This window comes from Agelaius tricolor, unplaced genomic scaffold, assembly GCF_023055355.1.
Source record: "Agelaius tricolor isolate 1412-34295 unplaced genomic scaffold, bAgeTri1.0.p SCAF_6, whole genome shotgun sequence".
Classification (NCBI taxonomy): Eukaryota; Metazoa; Chordata; class Aves; order Passeriformes; family Icteridae; genus Agelaius; species Agelaius tricolor.
Window position 1 is genome coordinate 27,257,773 of NW_027269266.1, and position 25,319 is coordinate 27,283,091.

At 39.1% G+C, this 25,319-nt stretch overlaps 1 protein-coding gene across 1 annotated transcript in view; it reads right to left on the bottom strand.

Annotated features, from left to right (window-relative positions):
* The window catches only part of AGMO (alkylglycerol monooxygenase), a 187,379-nt gene extending 162,805 nt beyond the window's left edge, over positions 1-24,574 (bottom strand). The window contains exons 1-3 of the mRNA XM_071429114.1: positions 24,380-24,574; positions 17,584-17,714; positions 3,909-4,060 (exon numbers count right to left, since the gene is read on the bottom strand). Coding sequence (XP_071285215.1) covers positions 3,909-4,060; positions 17,584-17,714; positions 24,380-24,508 — 412 coding nt within the window. The 5' untranslated portion in view covers positions 24,509-24,574. The remainder of the gene's footprint in view (positions 1-3,908; positions 4,061-17,583; positions 17,715-24,379) is intronic.
* Positions 24,575-25,319: the final 745 nt, after the last annotated feature.

The window sequence follows — 25,319 nt, forward strand, 5'->3', positions numbered from 1 at the left end:
TTCTGCTGCTGAAGGAACTGTAACAAAAGATGCTCACTGGGAGAAAAGGCAGAAGCAAATTAAGTCATGGCTAAGAGAAACACCCCTCCAAAAGAACTTTAAAACAGGAGTTGAAAAGTTTACAAAACTTCCTATTATTTGAAGTCTTAGAAAGAAAAATTTCTCAACATCCTCAGCTGAGACATTTTGTCACAGTCTGAGGCATGGTCTTTTGAAGGACAATTCCGACATTAGTTTTGAGGGTTTCCTTCTTTGTCCTCTGACTCTTCAGAAGCTGGACTTGGCCAAAAGGTCAGTCTTGTGGGGTGGGAGAATCTGAGAGGCTTGGAGTCTATTGCTATACAATACACCTGGTGTAGAAGGCTCATTTCTCATCCACTATAAATAAATACAAAATTATTAAGAGACACACCATTAACTTGAAATTTTATGTAGCAGCTGGGGAATCTGCTGAGGATATACTCATCAGCTGAGGTCTATTTTATGACCTCAGATGTAACGCAAACCATCAGCTCATATTGGCTCGGCCCTTGGCTGACAGGGACCAGGTCACGTATCCCGCAGGGCGGCTGGAAGCCACCAGTGGACAATGGGGCGAGCGGCTGACACCGGCCAGCGGGGCCCAGGCAGAACAATGCAGCTGCTGCAGGGCTTGGCCCTGCTGAAGGAAACTCGCTTCTCCCAGGTTGTCTGAGGGGAGGGACGCTGAAGCAGTGGAAATTCCCCAGCACTAAAGGAGAACAAAAGAAGAGGTGTTGGAAGCTGCTGTTAAGAAGAGACAGCTTCTTCCAGGGCCTGACAGAAGAGAGGAAATTACCCCAGTTGACAGAAACACACTCTGTTCTGCAAGATGTGATCCTCCGGGAAGTGTAGATTAAAAACTACTCCCTTATAGAGCACCAGAGCCTTGCAAGCCCCCACTATTCCCCACTGGAGCACAGGGTTGAGCACACAGCTGTTGCCAAGGGACCTGCTCAGGCCAAGAGTGGCCCTGGATCTAGCAGAGCCCCCCACAGCAGAGCTGGGCATCAGACACCCGCAGCCGGGACCTGGGCTCTGCACCAGCACCAGTGTTTTTGAATGGATCTGGAATTCTCTAGATTTCCCCCTGTGATTAAAAGGTGTGGCTGCTGAAGAAATCAGTTTACAGAGCTTCCAAATTCCTTACTGCGGTTGTTATTTGTCTGCAACAGGAGTGTCCCTAAGGCCAGGGCGCGGGGAGGGCGTGCTGGGGCTCAGCACTGCTCTGGGACCACCAAATCCCCCTCACTAGGAGGACTAACTCTACAAGGTCTCTGCACCTGGAGAGAAAACTTGAGGAGTAATCCATATATGCTAGATGAAAATACCTGGTAAAAATCCTTCAAACCCACACATATCCTTCCCAAAAAAAAAGTTTTAAAGTAAAACCTATGACTTTACAGTATACTTTTTCCAGTAGTACAGCCATTATGGGTTTTTTTTACTGAAACAAAGGGAAAAGTTACATTGATTTATAAATTCATTAAAATGCCATGAGAAAGAGCAGGGTCTAAGTAGACCCGTTGACTGCCATGGCTTTTGGATCAGACCCAGAAGAATGCTGGAGTAAGTGGTGAAGCATTTTATTTCCTAACCTTTCAGTGGCTACTGCAAACAATGGAAAATACAAGCACATACTTAGAATAACTCTATCCTTTGCAAAATGAGATCACACCTAAAAATACTTCCTTTTGTTGCTGTGTAACTTCAGTTTAGGATAATAGCTATTACATGCATATAGTGAAGAGGAAAAAATATCTCCTCAAATACAGGGTAAAATTTTTATATTGCAAAGTAGGGTTTCTCCTACAGAAGAAACTTTAAAATCTGTAGTGATTCAAGACAATTTATGAAATAGTAGAATGAAAAATCTAGTTATTCATGTCTAACATGAAATAAGGCAGTAAAAATGCCAGGGGATTGAGTTACCAAATTATTGCTTGCAGCCAGGAAAAGCTACATGATGATGATAATTCCTAGTATCAAAATTATATCAAGTTCTAAGAAACAACTAAAAAAATGTATCTGAATTTTAGTTTTTCAGTTTGAAACAATTAGAGCTAGCCCACACAGCTTGAACTTCCTGGGATATACATGTGCTATTAATTTTGAACTTTGCTGTGGGATCCAAGCCTGAATCACCAGGCCCTGTCACTTTCTAGTGCAAAGGTGTGTTTTGTCTGCTTGTACCAGCAACTTTTCCAATGCCCTTTCTTCTCAATTTGCAAAGATATTTTTCCTTTTTAAAACCATCTCCTTGAATTTCCTCAGCAACTTTCAGTGCAGCTGACTTTCGCAGCTGTGTTGCTGTGCTACAGGTTTCATCATTGTTTGACCAGAGAAGAGTGTTGGTTAAACTAAAATCCCCACTTAGAGTGATTTTCTACAATTTTTCATCAGTTCCCTGCTAAGTAGCACAGATCTAACAGCGAACAATATTTCTGTAACCTGAAGTAAATTAACATTTATTGAATAGTTTAGCACTGACCTTCTTAAGAGAAGAGCAGCATTTTCTTACAGCTTCTTCAACTCCATTACATATAGAATTGGCTTGTTTTTATTTCTAAAACACCTATTGAGATTAATTCCACCTATTAAGTATTCCATCAAAAACAAAAACAGAGAAGAGCAAACACAAAGTTGCTGCAGAAACAGAAATATATCCATTGCTTTAGAGAACGCAGAGATGGCCCTGTTCCCTTTTCTGCCAGTGGGAATTTTACCACTGACTCCAGAGAAAGCACAGCCCAGCTAGTGATTTTCTAACACTAGCAAGGCAATTTTCTAACACTTGAAGGCAATTATTTTTATTTTAAAACACAGGAATAGCCTCCTGCTCTTATGCAGTTCTTAGCCTGAGGCTGTAGCCCTGCCAGCACTGTTAATGTCATTGTTTGTGAAGCGTATTCCCAGTCTCCGTACACCCACGCAGGGCTCCCAGCTCCTGGCCGTGATGTCCCCCTCAACATATTGTTCCAGCTCCCCCTGCTTCCTCGCCTCCCGCCCCGTCCCCCACCATTGTTATCCCTTTACACCCACCCTGCATTGTTCTCACACCCGCCTGCCATCCCCACCTGGGAGGGACCCTTCCTCTCTCCCACTCCTCGCAGCAGCTCAGGTTCCTTTCTTACCTACTTCCATATATTCCACTGACCTACCGGCAGCAGAGCATTTTCCCTTTCTGAAGGCACATTACAAAAAGTATCACTACTACATCCCACAGCTTCTGCAGGCTGTGGGCACTCAGCTTTGAGAAGCCCAGTCTAAACCCTCTTAAAAAACAAAAAAAAATTTATTTCATTGCTACAGACTTTAGGTCAGGCCCAGAGCTAGGATTGATAGAAAGTAATATTGCATTTTCAGATATGTTATAAAAGGCTAGAGCTGATATTTGTTTTCACTAGGGAACAGAAATATGTAATGAGACAGACATACATGTACAGAAATGGCTGACATGATTTACACAGGCTCCATTATTTTGGCCATCTTGCTTTTTCCTGCTCTCTAGTTTGTACATCCACCAGATTCTTTTGAAATAGTTATCTGTACTTTGCTGGATTTTTCATACAGGTATATAGGGATATTGAACTCAATTTTTTATGTACTCACTATTTTATCCTTACTTTTTTCCATGATACTTCACTTTCTCTGTTGAACTGCTTTCAAAATTATACTCCTTCCTTTCACAACATTGTGTTCATTGTATACAGTATGATGCATTAACTATTTCCCATGCTAAAAGTTTATCTTTGCTAACCCTTGGGAAGAAGAGCAGCTATATATGCTTAGAGTAGATCAAGTATAGAAACAAAAATGAATACCTCACTTTATTAATAGATATTAATGTATTTTGTATGCTGAAACATGAAAAACTTGTTAAGTCTTACCATGGCTCATGCGATGAAAGCAGTAGTATGCAAAGTCCACTCCCAGAAATGTCAGATACCATGTCCATGGAGAGTCCCAGGGCAGTTCAAAGAGTCTGTAGTTATTCCATACGTATATGTAACTAATTAACTCAATACTTCTGAATAAAACACTGAAATAGAGATCCAGAAATTTTTATCAGTAATTCTGTCAGTTTTAATTTCATAACTTTTTATATATTTACAGTTTACCAGCTGGAAATCTTTTTACAACACATAAAACCACTCCAAGTTCTTCAGCCTCTGTCAAGTGACGCTACTATTGACTTCAGTGAAACATTTGCTTAGTGTCTACAAGGTTTCTAAAACCAACTCCCGCCCACTCACCACCTATGTTGTGGCATTAGGTACACTCAAAGGCTGAAGCGCTCCTGTGCTCTGCAGGCATTATGGTGTTCCTGTTTACCCAAAACTGGAAGAAACCCATACCTGCTAACTAGTAAGTCAGAAGTGATTGAAGAGCAGCAGCAATTACACTGAAACTCTAACGTATTACATTAAAATACCTTTACTGCTTCCACTACTAGAGAGAACATGGAAGGGGGCAGGACTTCTAGGAGCATTGAAATGTTTGATCTGCTCATCATATCACTTCACTTCAACAGAGGATAAATGCAGCAGGAGGAGACAATGACCAGTGCCTTTGAAAAGAAGGGGAAGGGCAATTGCATTCTGATAGAGGGAAAGAAAAAAAAATAATGAACCTACAAAGGCAAGGAAAGCCCCCAGACAGCTCTCACTGCCACTGAGTTCCTGGACTACAGGGACAGGGTAGCTGTCCCTGGCCTTACACAGGCTCAGCACTGAGACCAGGAGAAGGAGAAAGAAAGTAGCTCTGGAATGGAAAGGCCAGACCTAGTAGTAACTCTCCACAGCTGCTCAGATTAATACAAATTTGGGTTGCCATGGTTGCACCCTCCTCTCAGCACCCTACTACCTCATTTCCCCAACTGGGGCCCTGAGCTACCTCTAAACAAATAACTTAGATTTTGCTGGATGAGATTTTGGAAGCATTAAACCCAGGTTTGAATGGCGAGAGGCTGTAGGCACTGGGATGGCCCAGGTGACAATTAGCTTAGGTAGCTGTGAAATGGTGCCGCAGATGCAGATGGATATATATTTAAACTGTCAATTTTGTAGAAGAAACCAGTCCACAGCAGGATTTGTAGCAGATTCCTCACACTGTCTCCTACTACTTTCCTCTGTTGTGTTGCTGAAAATGTAGTGAAACAGTGGTAAACTGAATTAAATCAGCCTCTGAAAAGCAGAAAATGGAAAAAAAAAGAGAAGTAGGGGAAAGATACTAATCACAGAAAAGTCACAAATATCCTTTTTATATATATCAATGGCTGACATTCACCTCAGTTTAGGGCCTAAGAGTAGGAAATAAGATAACACACACACACAATGTGGTTCTCAGATGTTATGCTGCTGCTGTTCTGTGGGGGGGAGGTAGAAGAATTATCAGCAACACCTTTGTACAAAGTCATGCGAGACTTTAAAAACCTATAAAACGTATTCATAGTTGAAGAAAGACTCTGGGATACAAATTCAGGTAGCTTCCAAAGAACACTGCAGATAGCACACCTGTAGACACTACTAAAATAGAAGGGGCAACAAACCACACATTTGTGTTTCAGCCATGCAAAATCCCACCCAAAGGACAGACCAACATCTCTATTTCACCTTAGTCTCATCTAGAACTTCACCTTACATTGAAATGAGCTGAAAGATTCCCTGTGCATCTGTCACATTTGCTCATTTTTGCCTCAGTACCACTTCTCAGAGATATTTCTTTCAATATCCTCCCTTTTTTGCCTCATTTTTTTTCAGATAGATTATTTTTGATATAGTTGCCAGCATGGCCAGAAAAATACTAGAAACTGCAAAACCAAAAAAGGATATATACTCCTTCCCCTTTAAAGACTTTTTTCACACATCTGGAAAACATCCCTGAAAGTCTGGCCATGCCCTGTCCTTTTGGGCAGCTGCACTGAAACAGAAGGGAAGCTCAGCAAGCATGGTTGTTTCAGCTTGCAAGCCATCCCCCATGCTATAGCTGAACTCCATCTTTTTGCTTTATGCTTTTTACTCAGAGCTTTTATACACCTGGCATTAGCACCTCTTCCCATGGTGTTTTGAATAGACCTAGAAGAAAACACCTTGAGTTTTTGTGGTGCTAGTTTCTATTAATGAAGAAAAAAAGTAATCTTTTAAAGATCCCAACCTCCCAATAAGAGCCTGCAAGCACAATAGTATCACATCCACCATTTTATCCTGAGAGCTGAAGCACTGCAAGTAGCTGTTGCTCAGAAAAAAAGAACTAATATTTTTTTCCACAGGCAGGTGCACATCTTACCTGCAACTTATTCTCAGCTTTACTATAATCATACAAGTTTTTCTCTTGAATAAAACCAAGACACAACAAACCCCATGAAATTTCATTTCATTTTAGCAGCTTGACCATGAAGAATGTCTCTTGACTAGCAAGGACAGGTGTATCTAAAACTTCAAAAACAACTTGGCTGTGCCCAGAAGGTGGACCATACACACCTGGAACATGTTTAATTTTCATAAGAGCTGTGTTCTATAAATATTTTTAAAGAAGATTATATGTGTCCAAGCAGATTTTTGCAATTCACCTCATGAGGAATCTGTAAAGTTCAGTATAAATTCTCAATCCATTTCACAACAGGTCAGAAGGGAGCTGATATTATTGAACACAAAGAAATGGGCATTTCTTAACATCTTTTCAATGACCAGGAAATTTAAAACACCTCTTGCAACATAGAGTATCAGTTATTATTAGGTACTGTTTTCTTACTTTATTTTTCTGCTTTTATTAACATATAATGCCTTTGCAGTACATCCAAAGATATGTGACCTCGAACATTTCCTCCATTTTTGATCAGATTTCAGTATTTCACCCTCGAGTCCTTTTTTTTTTCCACAGGCTGAGGCCAAGGTGTAAACCTTGAGCTAACCCTGCAACACATTTTTCATATATGCAATTTGCTCTGCATTCTTTCCTTCATGCTTGAATCACAACTCTACAGCACATAACGTTAGCTGATTACTGTAATTAATTTAGAGTAATCCATCATATTCCTAGGCAGTGCTGGGGAAAGAAGGGTTGCTTAACTAAGTATTTTTTTTTTTATTTATAGTGTGATAGGAAAGACCAGAGCTTGCATTCAATTACAATTCCTAAAGTGGACTTGGAGTTTTAAAGGTTTATATTCCCCCTTTTTTCACCTCAAGTTCCTTTTTCAATTCTTGAAAATACGAGGAGAACTTAAGAAAACTTTTGCCTCATTTAAATGTTGTAACCCTAAATGCGATAGAAGTGGACAGGTAAAGCTTTTGTCATCTAGTCCAATCCTCTGCATAAAGAGTGATAAATCCTAAAACAGACAGACTGTATAGAAAACTTTATTATATACATTACATAGATTTATCCTCTTGGATTTTGAACACTACTGCTGAAAATTTTCCTATTATGTGCAAAGCACACTTAGGTAACTGTTCTGACCTTGAGAGTTCTTGTCTCCTTGTTTCTAAAGATCATACCTACTTTAATTAATGGCAATAATATTTGTTTTTAATAAACCATTTCCCCCTTCACCTTCCACTGGGTCAGATTATCACTTCCTCTAATTAAAAAAGTCCAAGAAGGAAATTCTGGGAGATGAACTCTCCGTGTGGAAATGAAGATCTACTTATTCTAGATCCCTATGGGATAATGAAGGAGGGAAAAGGTGGAAGAAATTCAATTGGAAGAAAAGGCAGCTGCCCATTTCAAAGAATACAGTCCTGTTTTGCTTCCTCCAGCCATAGAGCCTGAAACCACATCTTTAGGAAACTTCTTCCATGGTGCCCAGGACAGTCACCAAAAATGAAAAGGGTCAGAGACAGGAGCTGCTGTCTCTTTTCCAAGCATGGGGAAGATCTGTGTACCAAAAGTGAACAGCCCAAGGAAACTGCCTCAGCTCTCACCACTACTGCAGTCACCACCTCACATCACACTGGGAACTGACCTGGTGCCCCTGAGCTAAAAACACAACCCTACAGCTGGACCTACAAAAGCTGTGCTCTCAAGGGCTGTAACAGTCTTGCATCCTTGGAGGTCAGGCACAGAGGGAAGCACGTTAAGACACCCTGGTCACAAGGTTATATTATCATTAAAAATAGTGAGATCTTACTACTACAGTTTCCCTGGGTTGAATAAATTCTGTTTTTCTAGCCTGATTCAAACTATATAAATGTAAAGTTTCAAAATGTTGAACAAAGGCAGTTTCTCAACAATTCTAAGTTATTCAGACCATTTATGTAACAGCAGGATACATGAATAATTAAATGCTCTGTAAGGTTTTATTTCAGAATGAAAATCATAAAGATTTCTATTTCCAAGGATACTCATAGAGCTTTCTTTTCCAGATGAAACACTGGCTCCAGCCACAATTGAAATAAACATTTTGATAACGTGATTTCAGTAAAGAGAAGAAGGGGGAAGGAGGTAGAGGAGTCTTAAGAAAAGATCCATTTGTAAAACAAAGCAAATCTGCTGCAACTGAAATCCCCTTTTATTTCCTGTACAGGTGCCAGGTCGTGAACAGACACCCAATTTATTACCTTGTCAGCTGACTTATTAGGGTTGACACAAATCGAGCTGAAATATGCCTGACACACTGCAGTCAAGGCTTTTTTCACGCTTTAGCACAAAGCCAAACTTTCCACAAGGTGGAGGGAAAGGGAGAGGGAGCTGTGGGAGTTCTATTCCCTGTTTTCTATCATCAAGATGAATATGATCTCCTCTCCCATTCTTAATATGCAAAACCCAAGGCTAAAGAATAATTCACCAAAATGATACAGCTGGGAAATTATTATCAGGCTCTGGAAAACCCCTGATTACAGGAAATAGCACCTACATTTTGAGAAAATGTTCCCACCAGACACAAAAGCTGAATCAAAGCCTCTCCTCTTCCTCAGTATGACTTTCTTCTCCAGCACTTTAGCCTAAACAATACAAACCTCCAGTTTTCCTCAAGGACAAAGGAAAATATCAAATTCAAGTTGAAGTAAAAGGGAGGTGACTCAGGTATCCCTACTGCTTGTATTTTACACAGTACTGCACAATATTTTGCCTGACAGAACTGCCTTTTATTCCCCAAACCTACTCCTGTTGCAGTTCACTTTTTATCCTCTAATTCATGACACAAATATTAATTTACAGTAGTGAATGGCATAAACTGTGAAACAACAGGTGTTGGAAGAAAAAATAGCAACAGTGTTACACTTTTTTTATAATTAGGTCCTAGTCTTGCTACATAATTCAACTTGTTTATCTTTGCTCATGAATAAGTAAATTTTTAATTGTATCAGTTAAAAATACAATAGAGATATTTTCATGAGAAATTCCAGTGCCTTCAGTGATATAATCCACAGTAGTAACTCATTATGCCCTAAATTTATGAAAGGTCTTCAGATGCTTTTAACTACATGGTATCTATAAAAGCCTAAAAAGCCTATTTTAAAACCACCAGTACAACTGAGCTTCTGGCATGGTAGCTTATTCCTCTTCTTTTATGAGAATGGAAGTTGTATTTTTTTCATACCTATTTATACCTGCCCAGCACTGGGGGCAGTAAATTATATTCTAGTATCTTCAGGATACACCAGACTGGAATATTCTACAATGTCATCTCCTACAAGGCAATGCTCCTGATTTTTCAATTTTTGTACAACCATCACCACATGAGTTCAATACAAATGCTTGAATAGGACCTTTTTCCAGTTGAGGGTCTGATTTTGATCTGTCCTACTTGGCTGTTCCACTGAAATGAGCAAATCTGCATTGTGGTTTGAGTTGGGAACAGGCCTGTAATATTCTCAAAGGTCACATATAAACAAGTAATGAGAAAAGGGTATTCTATTCAATTCAGGTTGTTCTAGATAGATTCAGAAAATCCAAAGGAACTAGTAAGAGTTCCTATGGTCTATAAAAATATGGTGAAATAGCTTCAGTGAAACATCATAGCACATCAAATGATGAAATAAGGAAAAATATTTACATGAGAATTTATGTTGAACTCCTTTGGTCATACTTCTGAATGTTTTAAAAGTTAGTTTGCTTTTGTCCATAATACATAGTAGTGAAAGTCTATTCTTTTCAGATCTGTAACACCGATTTACAGAATCATTAAGAGACACTTTCCCCAATTTTCCTAACTTATAAGTGTTGACCCAAGAAATTAGATTGGCCAGCTCTAAAAATGCTACCCCTGTGCTCCATCTAGTGGAGTCCTGATTTAAGATTAATTCATTGTTTGGCAGAGATGTCCTTCAGTCAGAAGGGTACTCTATACACAAGCAATTGCTTTGAGTTTTTTTCAAAATGTGTGAAAATGACACAATTTAGATTAATGAAAATACAAAAACATGGAACAAAAAATCTGCACAACATTTAATGGATTTGAGAAACCAGTATATTTGGTGAGCTACAGAGACTACTGAGCTTAATACCATATTTTCAATAAGGGTAAATTCAGTTCACAGTACCTTCACAGAAGAGCACAAGTATATTTGAACATGTACCCTGACAGCTTCTCTTTGCTTCTGAAGACATGGGAGGTGTAAAGCTGGGCTCTGACATTAGGAATGAGCAATCACCAAGCCACGTACTGGCTCCACTGTACAGAAAAAGACCATGATACAATACTAAGGATGTAGAAAAATATGCATTCTGTGTAAGAGGTTACAACCTAAAAGAATAATTGGATCCCTAACAGGTTTGCGTGAAATACAGCAATCTGCAGAACATTATAGAACATAGAGACTACCAGTTGTTTCAGTCAATTAGTTTGAGAATATCCAAGCTCTCCCATATCCTTCCTTGTAATGCAAGGTAGCTTATATGTCATTTCATTAGAAACTCCAGAGATTAAATTCTGGCTCAGATCTTTCCTTATTCATCATTAAAAAGTCTCACTGGCAGAACTCCTGTGTTCTGCCAGCAGCTATGCCCACGTGTGCTCTCCAGCCTGCTTCAAACAAATGCTGATATGCCTGGGAAGGGTGCAGATGGTAAAAGGGGATTAGGAAGGTAGTGATGAGCATGAGAGAGCAGGCAGGAAGCACTAGCATCTTTACTGGGCACAGCTGGATTTGGATTTACTGGAAGGCATGGCATGATTTAAACCAAAATTATAAACTGTGCTGAAGTGATACAGTAAGAACACAGGATAATCAATCCACACAGAAGTAACTAATTTACTAACTTAGTCCCAATTGGCTCATCAATGCAAGTCAGATTAAAAAAAACCACAAAAAAAAACAATCTAATTAGATTAAACAAAAACCATTCAGGTAAGACAGTCACTGTCATGAGTTTAATTGAACTGATTTTTAAAATCTCCTTCCAGAGTCAGGCTTATGTCCTGAAAATCCTAGCAGATCCTGCTGCACAGGACTACTCCCTTACTGAAATTGTTTATCTTACTCTGACTGCTTTACCTACAGAAGATTAGTGACTTAATTCAAAACCTGTTCTTTTGACAGAGCTGTGAGGGCTGTGACCCTTGGCAAAATGTGGGAACAATCAACTGTGTATATAGGAGAGTGAAACCAGGAGGGTACTCTTGTGAAATATGTAACTACCTAGTGCTTCTTGGAGAGTGGGAGGAATAGGTAGGTGAGCAGATTCTATCTTTTCAGGCCTGTTACTTATTAAAAATTATATTTTTTGGACACATCTATTGACAGTGCCTTAAACTGCCATAACTAGCTGCTGCAGGCATGATTGTGACTGCAGGTTCTGTAGAGACTGAACCTAAAGCCTGACAACTCTTGGCTGTCCCTTTTCCATTCCCAGACAATTTGCTTGTCTCTCTGCCTAAAGCAAATACTGTTTTGCTCAGAGAGTGAACTAAAATAACTCCACTTGGGATCAGATGAGCACCTGAACCAACACGTGAAAGAGAGGACTATGTAAGTGAGTACAAGAAAGACAGAAGTGCAGGAGCCAGAAGCTCAGCTGGTTTAAGGGCATGGCATGGCACAGCAGCTCCCCTTCCCATTTAACCAGGTTAAGTGACTACCTTTCCAGTTTCGCCCCATCTGCTCATCACTGCCCCAAGTGTGGTGGTTACTAGCCCTCAGACCTGCCACCATAATTGCATGCATAGCTGCTCCCTGACCTGGCTCTGTCGAAATGAATGCAGCTGAGCTTAAACACCTCTTTTATAGTTCTTGGGGGGCTTTTGTTTTTTTTGCTTTTAGCGAGATCACTTTGTCAGGACCAGGTTAGGGAGCAATTAAATGTGCAGTTATGCTGGCAGATCTAAGGGGGCAGCTGGACCAGAAGCAACACATCTGACCATGCTCTAAACAAACATCTGTCCAAAGTCTTAGTCAAACAGATGTGGAGGAAAAATGTACCTAATAAGTCTTGAAGTGAAAATATAATTTATGAGAAACTGCATGTATCAAATTTTCTTCTAAGAAATGCAATCAATAATTTATGAGATTATAAATTTCTATAGTGACATATGATGTATCTAATAGATACTTCAGGAAACCAGCACATACTTCAAATGGTTAAATCCATGCAAGCAACTTTTTTCTCTTCTGTCAAGACACTCCCAGCTCCACAAGGTGAATAACTTGCACCAACTTGAAGAAGGTGTATTCTAATCAGCTCTGCATTTTGTTCCTGTTAAAAACTGAAAACCTTTGGTTTTAGATTGCAATTTTATATATGCTATAGAGCAGGTGACTCAGTAATGCTACAAAAGCATTGAGTGTTTCTTGTCCTTTAACTCTGGCTGCTCTTCTCCAATCCCATTTCTTGTTCTAGCACAAGACTGTGCACAGACATAGTAAGAACTGATGCAGGTTAATGTGATGGGGAGGTGCTGGACCTGCTTCCCAAGCTACTTCAGCACAAGGCAACACAAATGCTGATGCTGGCCAAAGAGAAGTGAAGGTACAGAGGGAGGAATGAGCAACCAGAAGTATCAATCAAAGGCGCTTCATTTGGGAGCGCTGCTGGTCTAAAATGTACATGAAACTGCCTCTTCAAAACAGCTTCTGAAAAAAGATTATTTAAAATCCAGATGATTTACAATACTGAATACACTGGTCTACAGCAGAAACAGGATTTTTACTCCTTCGATTTAATTATTGCTGATGTGTAGATTCTTAACATATTTACTAGCATGAACTAATCAAAAAGGATTTACTCATTCCATTCTCATGTTCAACAATTCAGAGAACTCCAACCTCCTCTGATTCAAAAATCAAGCTAAATAATGTCCACAGACTGTAATATTCTCTTTGGAAATGGAGAAGTTCATTGCAGACTCGACTGACCAAACTGTGTCAGACATTATATACATATACACTCATACACTGTATGACTGTGCTGCAGAGCAGAACACTAAAAATTGGCAATTGAGCATGACCATAAAGAACAAATACTTTCCCAACTAGTTTGAAAACATACCTACCTCAGTTATCCCCCAAACACTGTTTGACTTGATTTATGTTCTGCTGCTTTAAAAGAAGAAATGGGTCAATATGAAATAATGCACATACTTGTAAAATGGATATTCATACCCAAAATAAACTTTCTCTTGGGAGAATATTTTTAAAGCAGCATTTAAAGTCTCTTGGCAATGGTTAGCTAGAAAATTTATTTATTTATTTGTTTAGAATAAAAGTTCTCAGAATTTTTTTACTAACATTTAAGATCCTGGGAGTAAACTTAGTAATACAAGTTTCTCCCAAATTAATTTTCATTCCATACAACATTTAGTATTTATACATGCAGAGGAATGCACAGTATGCATTAATGCAGGGAAAATTATATTTAAGAAATGCATGGGCTACTTTACAAGAGATTTACAAGATGTATGCACAAACCATTCAACATACTGCATGCTGTTGAGTCTAAAGCCTAAAAACAAAAACATTACCTTGTCTGATTAGACTTTTCCTCTTGCACCTACATTTTTACCATTTGGCATACAAGTATCAACAATTTATGATTTGCACTTTCTCAACAAAAAGTTCAAGTATGAAACACTAAATAAATACTGTTTGTCCTCAAGACATGCAATAGTTCTTTTATACAGACTGTGAAATGGAAAAAATACTTAGAAGCTGACTATGGTTAGTGACTCCTAATTTTTTCATTAAATGTAAAGACCTCTTTGCAATGACACATTTGAAGCTTCATTTTAACTAATACACTGAAGCCACCATTTTAGACCCAGCCACGGATTTTTTTAAGGAAGTGGCAAACCATTGCTGCTAGTTGAGAAAATGAAAATTAGTCCCTGGGAGAGGATACAATCAATGGTGTGTTAATCTAACCTTCAGCTGTTAATGATTTGCACTACTATTTCCCCTGATGCTGTGGGTTCTGCTGAAATATTGTTTTAGCAGTTTCTGTCAACTTTCCCTACCTTTTTTCTTCCTGAAAGGGACAGACTGAAGTGAAAATCTTAGCAACAGATTTTTGCCTGTGCTATTTTTTCCCCATTTTTGTCTGACCCAGTTCTTTCACACCATGGAAGCACGAGACAGAAGGGTAAATTGTTCTGTTTTTTTCAGTTAGAGCCTTTTTAGCCAGTCTGTTATTCACAACTCCTCTTACTTAAAAAAGAGGTGTTACACTAAGCAGTCACCATTAGAATTGCAATATTAACATGAGATTAAATAATTTAGCAAGTCTGTATTTTGCCTGCTTCTTTCACATTCACACAAAAAGCTAAAAGTTTTACAGGACTCTTCTTTGGAAAGAACTGCTGAGGAGGGTCTGGTATTTCCAGTCATGAGAGCTGTGCAAGCAACCTGGAAGAGACTTCTTGTGCTGGTGTAACAATAAATAGGTGTGCCGATCTTGGAGATTTGCCTGACCCTGCAAACTTTCGAGTCCTTAAGGATCATTCGGTTCACTCAATTGAAACAATCTTGCAAAAGAAAACTGCATAGCCCACAAGCCAAATTCTGCAGCAAAGGACTGAGTGCCAAAATAATAAAAGTACTCAGCACCTTGCAAAGCTGCATTCCACACACACAACACCAGTTTTCTTAGCAAGCATTTCTTCCAGGAATGAGTGTATCTCAATCGTTTCAGTATTCTTAAAATAAAGCCAAAAGGACTTGCAAAACCATTCAAACTTACTTTACGTGTATCTCAGGCCCTTTGTTTAACTTAATCAGTTCTGAATATTTGAGATGAATTGTGGGATTCACATTCTCTGAATAGAGAGAGACATAATTCTCTCTCAAGTTTTTCCTGGAGAAGCACAGCGACCAAAACAATTCGTATCTCATTTGCTGCTCCTGTGTTTTGGAACATGTAGCATGTGTTGGAAGATTATTTACCTGAAGGAATTTGCTTGATTGGATTCTGGTGTGAGTGTTTTGTTTTCTTGACCAATCTGTGCAAACTGTCACACTTGTGACTGTGCCATGACATTGGTCAGGAGACAGTCACAAGATTAGTTCAGTTGAGTGCTTGTGCAGTTTCAGTTTAGATGTAGTGTAATATAGTATAGAATAATATAGTATAATAAAGTAATTAATTAGCCTTCTGATATCGTGGAGTCAGATGTATCATTTCTCCCTGCCACAGGGGTTGCCTTGCTTTTATAATAATGAATAAAGGTAAATATTCAGCATGGTAAGCCTGTCAAGTTTAAAGAATTTGGGCTAAGTTGAAGAAGCAACATTTGATCTATTTTAATGTTAGCTTCATACAGACTACAGTAGCCCATTATCAGGGTCGTGTGTTGCTGTACACAAATCTAATTTGTTCATAAATATTCCATTAATTCATAAAGGATACTGAAAAGTTGAGTATTGCTCCTTCAAGATCATGCTCACAATTAATTAGGAATTATTTGAATATAGGTACACTATCTGTAAAAATAACTTCACTAAATTTTCAAATAACTTAGACATAACTTTGTTTGAAGACATAACTTTATGGTTGAGTATTTCTCATATTGAAAGCTCATGCCTCTCATTTTCAGATATTTCAAGAGTTTTGGACCGTGTCTTTAGAAGGTTTCATAGGGGATATTTACTACTGATAATTAACATAATCTATCAGAAATTGTCATTGTACCTAATAGACCTTGTCAAAGACTGTATTGATTAAAAAGTTTAAAAAAACCAACCAAATGACAAATGATCAATAGATTACAAAGAGAGTGATTTACACATTTCACAAAATGAGTTCTACTAGCCAGAAGGGATAATTCTTTGGTTTTTTTCTTGCTACGCTCTTTTAATGTATTTGATCAAGAATCTGGTATGAAAGAAAAGATTTTTAGCAAAATTTGCAGTGACATAAACCAGGGACTTCTAGGTAACAAAGACAACTTTTCATGGATTCAGGCTACTTCAGGAGGACCAAATGTATAATCCATGTATTTCTATGAGGCCAAATATAAGAACATATTGCCTATGAATGAGGAATGTAAGCCACAGAATCCAAGAAAGTATTCAGGGATGAAAGACAGCTCAAAGGATCTGGGATATATAAAGGGAGGAACAACAAGTAGAAATAGAGAACAAATGACTTCATTATTTGGCACTGATGTAGTAATTTCTGAAATATGGAGTGCACTTGAGACATCAACACTAAGAAGGCTGAAAAACTGCAGAGGCTTCTGAAAAAAAGCTGGGGGAATAACAGAAAGGCTTGCAAATACCATATAGTAAAATTCAAATAATAAAAGCTTTTCTTCTTATAATGAAGAGATTATATACAATTTGAAGGTCACCTGCCAAGTCACACACAGGGAATAGAAATGTAACCTCATTTGAAAAGAAAAGATGCAATAAAATCTATCATCTGGAAGCTCATATCATGCAAAGGCATATCTAAAACATGATATTACTTACAAGTGGCTAAAAGTTCTGGAAAACAGAGCAATTCATATAAATAATTTGCTGGATTTTTTTACTGAGATTCACAGTTAATCCACAGTGGCTATTTATTTAAAACACAACTCTACTCGACAAACTAATTCAGGTTAATCTTATGGCATTTACATTGGAGAGTGGATTATACGATCATGTCTGCAGCAATTCTCCCAGGAATTAAAATTCATTGAAGTCAAACATAAGATTATGACTGTCTTCAAAGCACTTTGTATCACATGCATATTCACAGTTCTATTGATCTGGTTACATGCACCCAGATTTATTTTTAACGGTTAACAAAAAACAATAGACTTGGTTTGTTGGTTTTATTTTGTTATCTTTCCATATTTTAATGAAAGAAAACCCAGATTCTAAAATCTAGTCTAACATAAGATATAGTAAAGTCAGGTGAAATCCCAGAAACAGCAAAAGGTGACAGCAAGATCCAATATAGATTAGTATAATTGATGATAAATTGGTAATGTGGAGCTGGAGAACACCCTGTAAGAATCATATTTAGCCTTACAGATTAGAAAGATTTTATACACGGCACTAATAGTTAATTGCATAAAGAAAGGTCCAGATGCCTTGTTTAATCATTTTGGATTAGCAATAACAACTTCAATACATAATTATATTTTCTTCCTTCTTAGCGATTAAAACCCAAACAACCTCACGGCTGTACTCATGTACTCACTCTGGTAGTCGGGACAGGATACCCAAGGAAAGAGAACTTATCCCATCATTGATCCGACCCGGCAGCTTACGCTTCTGAATCCAGCTGACAGCAAACTCCAGCCCAATAAAAGTAATGAAGAATGGAATACTCTAAAAATAGTTTGCAAAAACAAAACAAAAAAAAAGTCACCACAAAATAAAATTAGATATACTTTTCCAAACAGCATTTTATGCAGTGAGATGCTTCTCAGATTGGCTGGCACTTTAGTAGCTACTGTAATAAAGCTGATAGCATGGACCTTACAAATCAGAATAACCAAGGCTACCATTTGATCCAAAACACCAGCATAAACCTATTGCAGTAACCTCCTCCCACAATGTTTTCTTTTGCATATTCTGCACATAAACTCAAACATTATCAGAACAAAACACAAAAGTCTTTCCAAACCTATATTTCTCATATTTAAGTAAATCAGTGAGAGCAGCAGTATCAGTGAGAGCAGCAATATTTGTGGACTCCTCCAACTACAAAGTAGAACAGAAACTAGTTTGGATTTGATATTGTATGAAGTTTTTTGAGTGTTTTCAGCCACTGAATTTGGTATCCAACATTATTATCTGAAAGATATAGTAAAGTGAGTTTCCTTCTACTTGGCATTTCTATTGCCATGCTTTTCACTGCAGACAACAACAGCTCTTCTGTATGTGCCTTCATCAGTGAACGAAATAACTATGCAGCCCGTTCCAGTTTGGGCCATACATCATGTTCTCTTCCCAGACCAAGTGACAATGATACATTGTTTCCCTCTTTCTTTTGGATTATACGGCCTGCAAAACAGTTTTCTGCCCGTCTGCAGAAAAGTATAATGATGAACAAGACTGGAGCATTTCACACTCACAACATTGCTTTAGTTTGGGATTCAATTCTCACTGTCCATCTTCTATCCCAAGAAAAGCTGAAAATGTACAGCAACAGCACCCATTAGTGAAAGGTATAACTGGTGAGGACTCTCAGACCTGTTCTCAATTTTTTATCATCTCAGGCAACAAGAAAAAGGCTTGAGTAACAGTTAAGTCGTAGAGCATTTTTTTTTACTAACACTGGAGTCCTAACAGTCCCTGCACTTCACATGTGGAAGGAATTAGGCAGTGGCAGTTTTAGCCATCGCCCCCAAAATCTACAAGGCCTGTGGCAAGGAAAATGGGAAGGAGTTATCAGATCTCTGTGCAAGCAAATGTTCCTTCAATAGCCTCCCTTGCTCTGTAGAAAACTTTTAGGTGACATTGAAAATGTCTCATCGAAAACTTTGAGACATTTAGACAACTGCTTTTTGGTTATATTAAGGCATAAAATTCCCACCATGTTGCAGAGCAAGAGAAATGCAAGAGTAGTTTTGCACCACTCTGGGAGGAACTACACTGCCATACTTGCCCTGTAAGTTTTCTGCTGCTTCTGCTCCCTTCAAATGGCCTGCAAACACCTACAGCTTCAGTGCCTGGAACCCTCCAAACTGCACTGCTGTAGGAGAGAGGCTGCTCCTGCCCATGCAACATTTTAATAGAAGCATGTTGTCTCTGCAAATACCACCGCATTCTGAAGGGCACTCATTTTTGTTGCCAAATGAGATATGATCTGGGAATTCCTACTAGGCTGGGACACTAAAGAGACTAAGATGGATACAGACCAGATTGCTCAGGCCAAGAAGAATTGGATGATTCGAACCATACAAACAGCAAGAGATTTATAGTGTCTAGAAAATGTGAAAGTTCATAAACTTCAGCAGCACAGGGTTAGGTTACAATAACAGATGAACAGAGATTAATATCAACATGACACTTTTTAATTTAGGTGCCTAGCTTACTCTGTAACAGCATTTTAGGCATCTAAAAGCCTGTTTCCGATAGGCGCCAACTGATGATATAAAAATCTAGAAAGAAAGGGAAGACCTGTAAAGGCCATAAAGCCTAAACAGCACCCAAGAAAACCAATGGGGCAAATCTTTCAATATTTGGAATAAGTAGGAAACAATATAATAATAAAATATATTATAAAAGAGTAAGGAAACCCTAAAACCTTCCATTTGAAAGCAATGAAACATACAAGGAAAATATAAATACTCCTTGTTTTGCTCTCTATATCTGTTTAATTTCTAAGTAGATAAGACTTTTAACATACTTTTCCTATCTGATATAATCAAATAACAGATTCCTAACTTACCAAACAAAGCTTGATGACCGCAGCTGTACATTCCAGCAGAGAAAAGAGAGGTTTAATAAAAAAAAAACTACAAAACACTTAATGGCAATATCAAAAGGCAGTTCTAGCACAGACTAAGAGCAGTTTTAAGGTATGGAACAGCAGAAGCTGCAGAGCAAATTGAATGGGCTCAGAACAGAGAAATTGAGGTGTTTTATTCATGAAATAAAAACAGTTAATAGGAAATGTACACTGTCTGTATTCCATGTGATGATTCATTTTACCTAGCAACCTCTGAAACAGTTGAAATACTTGATTTTATATTAATGTACATTATTACAACTTCTGTCTTATTGACTTCATTGCATATTTTCCTCCCACTGTGAAGTTGTGAAACAGCCAGGCAGTTGGTGCCACTTTTTGACTCACAAATGGCTGGTGTCATAGCAAGGAGGATAAAGAAACATTCAGACATCCTTAACCTCCTGCTCATCAAGGAGATTAAAAAAGAAAAGATTTATGGCATACCCCTTAGTATCTAAGAAATTACTACATCTCTCTCACATACCTACATTAAGCTTGGTCCAAAGCAAATCACTGGGATCAACTACATCTAGGCTAGGATGTTTTGCTGATGACAGCTATGACAGCTATTGTCATGGAGGATGAAAAGGCATTCCCTGACTCAAACTGCCCACAGTGTAAGGATGAAGTGCAATGCAACAGAAGAATGCAAATAATTCAGGCAAAAAAGGAGACCGTAAGAGAGAAAATAGTCACAGTAGCCTAACCACTACTTTTCTTTTTTCTTGGTTTCTTTTTGTTTGTTTGTTTGGGTTTGGTTTGGTTTTGGGTTTTTTTGGTTTTTTGGGGTGTTTTGGGTTTTTTTTGTTTAAATTAAAAGGACAGTGAAGACATTTAAGGAAACCATTGAGGATGGCTATCTCTACAACTGTTTTCAAGTGTTGTCTCTACAAACAAAATGGCACAAAGTTAAGAAATAGCCACTGTTGACATCACCGGTCAGTGACATAAGACAGATCCTTTTGATATCTTCTGTCCATAAATGTTTTACTCTCTCTCTCTGTTTCCAGGTTTTTTCTCTTCACCCAACAGCACAAATGCTCAATGGAGATTTGCATTAGCTTGTGGTTTAGCTGAATAACTGATCCATAACATGAAAGCCTTACTCTGAGTACTGTGTAAGAGGGTTCCATTTTAAGTAACCAACTCTACAGAATGCAAAGGACCATTTAAAATCAGTTTCCACGTTATACTGTTGCAAAGAATAATATTCTAGGTTGAAATTCAGCGTACACTCATAGTTTTATTGCAATTCTTGAAACAGTTTTTGTTTCCTTAAAGTCCCAGATCTTTATAACATAAGAATCCCAACATCCAAGTAAAACTAAAAAAAAGTAAAACTATATATGAAGGTTCTGTGCCTCATTTTTAGAAAAAAACCCTAAAATCTCATTATTTAGAAGCAAACCCTAAAGTGTGAATTGAGTTTAAATGTGAACTTATTCTTTAGGGTCTCAAGAGAGTAAATTGAAAAGGAAAACAGTAAATTGAAAGGAAAAAGCTTTCATTTTGGAGTTCTCAGCAGAAGGACTGTCTCTTCAGAAGTCTGACTCATGTAAGTCTTTACAGAGTACAGGTGATAATTTCAGACCATAGCAAGCTACAAAGCTACAAAGTAAATTTGTGGTTCATGAAAACTATGTTTGGCAAACAAAAAGAATCATTCCACCATCTGTAGATTGTGAGAGAATTCAAACAAACAAACAAACAAACGAAAAACAACTAACAGAGCATGCAGAGCCTAATCTTACACCCATAGAAAAGAGGATGCTCTTAAAATGAATAGACAAGCATTAGTACATCCTGTCCTGGATAAATGAAAGTGACAAACTTTTCAGAAATACAGACAAATTAAGGGATTTGAAATCTACATGACAAAAAGTCTTAGAAAAATAAATTCTATGACGATTATCAAAGACACAAACCCCTTTTCCCAGAATTTTTGAGATATATATTGTCACCCTTTATTGAAAGGGTGACTTTTCCCTGGGCACTGCTGCAGAGCTTTGCTGCTTGTCACTGTCAGCAGCTGATCAGCTAATGTTTTAAACAGGACTTGAGGCTCAGCTTATGTTTTAAACAGGACTTGAGGCCACTCCATACAGCTCTGCCAACATACAGAGCAACAGTGCAAGGCCCATTGCTTCTGAAAACAGAAGCAATGTAACCAGAGACAGAAAATACACTGCACAAGTTAAACAAACTATTCTGTTCTTAGAACCAGAGCTGCTTCACCCCCTGCTGTCATTTCCCACCCAGATGTAACAGCACAGGTAACTCTAGCTGAAAGGTGCCACTCTTGTGAAGTGCCTGTATTTTGTAAACCAACAGCTCAATTCTGCAGATTGCTAGACCCATGAATATTTGGGTGACTTTGGAGGTTCTGCCACCTGTCTAACGTTGGAAAGTGCCTATCCCCACAGCTGTAACCATGTCATCTTCTCATGTCCTAGAAATACCTTTGTCCATCTGATACCCAAGAGATCAGAGATCTGAGATGCAAATTCCACTAGAGTGTTTCAGAAAAAAAAAATAAAAGGAAAATCCCACACCATTTAGAGACACTAATGTAATCAGTAGTTTGTTTCACACACATATCAACATTATTGTCTTTTAGAGTGAATTATTTGAGCTGAGGCCTTCATTTGTTACCAGCTCTACACTAATATTTTTTTTTGTTCTGTGTTGAATTGAGTTCAGATATCCACTTCTGTGTCTGTAACAATTAAAGGAGTTAGCACTCCCAAGACCTCCTCGAAAGGCTCATCAGGTCACTATTAAATCTACTGCTGATGAATCCAATGAATATACTGCTCGTGTAATTGCTCCCTAAACAGTCAAGAATAGCAGCTGGAGAGGGACTAGATAGCTGCCATCTGCCCATAAACAAGGCCAGAAGAGGATGGATGAACTCTGCCTAAGCTCAGACCAAAGCCAAAGAGTTAAGACACTTATGCCACTAAAATACTTCTATATGCCCACTGAGACAAGCATCAAAAGAACTGTTCTGGCAAAAAAATGCACTGTCAGAAGGGAAATCCAGCACAGCTAACCTAAGATAGGAATTTAAGCAAAGTATAACAGTAATGGGAAACCTTTTCTTTAATGCTATTTTTTTTGTGAGAAATAATTCTTTACAAGCTTATCCCAACACTGCTCTACAACAGCAGGAGCCTACAGGTGCTTTCATAATTCAAAGTATTAAAAATCCTTTCACAGACTTACAACTGTGTGCCTTAGCAAAAGAAATTCCAGGTTTGGCTAATGTCTGACCTGAATATTGCACATGGGAGAATAAAGCCCAAGGACATAAAGGTATGTTGCAGACAAGAAAGTGAATGATATTCCATTGGAAATGTGGGAATAGTAAAAGGGACTGAGATAATAGAGAGAGCTGGAAGGAGAGATCAGCTTACTAGGCACAACCATCGATCTTCCTTAATCATGACACTGTAGCTTAGTTGCAAAACACCTCTGAGGACAGCAGTCCATTGACCAGACACTGCACACACAGGCTGCACTTGCAGCAGCTTTCTGCTTACCTCACACAAAAAGGTTTACCTTTGCAGATAACACCCCTCAGTGAGGGACTCCTGCATACTACAGTTCCCAGAAAGCTGCTGACAGTGCTGCACTGCTCTGCACAGCCCATGGCACCCCCACTGCAGTCTGCCAGCAGCTGCTGCACAGCACTCCAAGGTATACCTGTCAGAGGGGCCAGTCAGAACTATCCAAACCCATGTAAAAAGTGCAGCTCTTTACTGAAGCTGGGCTGAATTTACTTTGACAAGGGCAAAACAGTGTTTATGTGCTGTCTCTGTGAGCAGCTGACATCGATCTGGGTTCAGAAGGAGCTGACAATCAAGATGTGAGCAATAGGTAGGACAGAAGGGAGCAAAGGTATCTTCTTGGAAGTGAATAAACTGGCAGGGCGGGACGGGAGGGAAGATATGCTGCTGCCTGCTGACAAGGGAGTTCTCACCCACGACCTCTGTACTCTTGCCTTGGATATTTAGGACACAGCACTGTCCCAACACAAATATTTGTTCTAAATGCTCTTAAACAATCCTTATTTTTTATTTTAATTAGAAACCTTTTATTTTTCTGTCTTTGACTGAGCTTGACTTAAGGGCACAGAGAGACCTGACTTTTTGCTTGCTTTAAGAACCATAACAGCTAAACACAGTATCATATTTTCTTGTTTCGTCAGTTCAGTTTGCTGTCACTGTTCATCTTATCCGTGCTGCTGGATGTAACATTAGAACCAAGCCTCAGATATCTGAGTGTTTCTCTGAAAACTCCAGCTCTTGGTATCCGGAGAAATCATCACTTAAACACGTGAAAATAGAGGGCACAGTTACACTGGCAGCTTACAGGCAGAAAGCCCTTGAGAGAAAGACGGTTTTATCTTAAGTTAGGTGTCCTTTCGCGGACATGGTTTCAGTGAGGCGCCCGTGGCTTTCGAAAACAGGCGCAGGTGGGCGAAGGGAAGGGCGAGGGATGCAGCCAGGGTGGGAAAGGAGGGGACTCTCACCTTCTCTACGTAGTCGGGCACCTCCTCCACCGTGCGGAAGGAGCTCTCTCCGGGCGTCACGGCGTAGAAGAGGGCGCGGAGCTGCTGGCCCGGCGCGGTGCCCCGCGGCCCGCCCGCCTCAGCGCCCATGGCCAGGCCGCGCTGCGCCCGCTGCGCTCCGCTCCCGGGACGGCCCGCACCGCCCGCCCCCGCGCCGCCCCGCCGCGGCCTCGCCTCGCCGCCCCGTGGGCCCGAGGGCTTAAGGGCTGCCTTGGAGAAAGCCAACAATTTCTGCCTCCCTGGCATCGTGCTGGTTCGGATGCTTGCTTGGGTTTGGGGGCTCTTTTTTCTGTATGTGTCATCACTGCCTGGCCCGATTCTGGCAGCTGGGAGAAAGCTCTCGCGCACCCCAGCTCCCTCCTCACCCTCAAAAGTCTCAGAACCTCAAAAATCCGCAGAGCTCAAGTCACCCTTTCTCAATTTTAGACAGAATTCGACGCAAGAATAGAAATTATTGCTCAGATTTGGAGTTCAATAAAAATAAAATGTTGAGGGTTTTGAGAAACAAGCCAAGGTGTGCTCATAGACTCCTGTTCAGCTGTATGGGTTAGTCCAGAATTCTTCCCATTAAAAGCTTTTATTTTTTTAATAGGGTTTATCATGGCTCCATTTTATATAGCTTCAATTAACATCACTGCATTGAAGGTAGCCTCTGGAAGCCATCTATTATGCTTTCATTTATGAAGGAATGAAACTAGGAAAATAGAAATGGTGAAAAGAGATATATGCTAGGTCCTTGTAGAAAATTACTTTCAGAAATCCGAGTAAGGACAGACTTTGTGCATTCAAGATCTTTGGTCTGAAGCTCAGGAGCATGTCAAATATTTGTCAATCATGCTTGATATTTGGTGTTAGTACAAATAATAAGATTTCTGATTAAACAGATTAGCCAACAATAAAA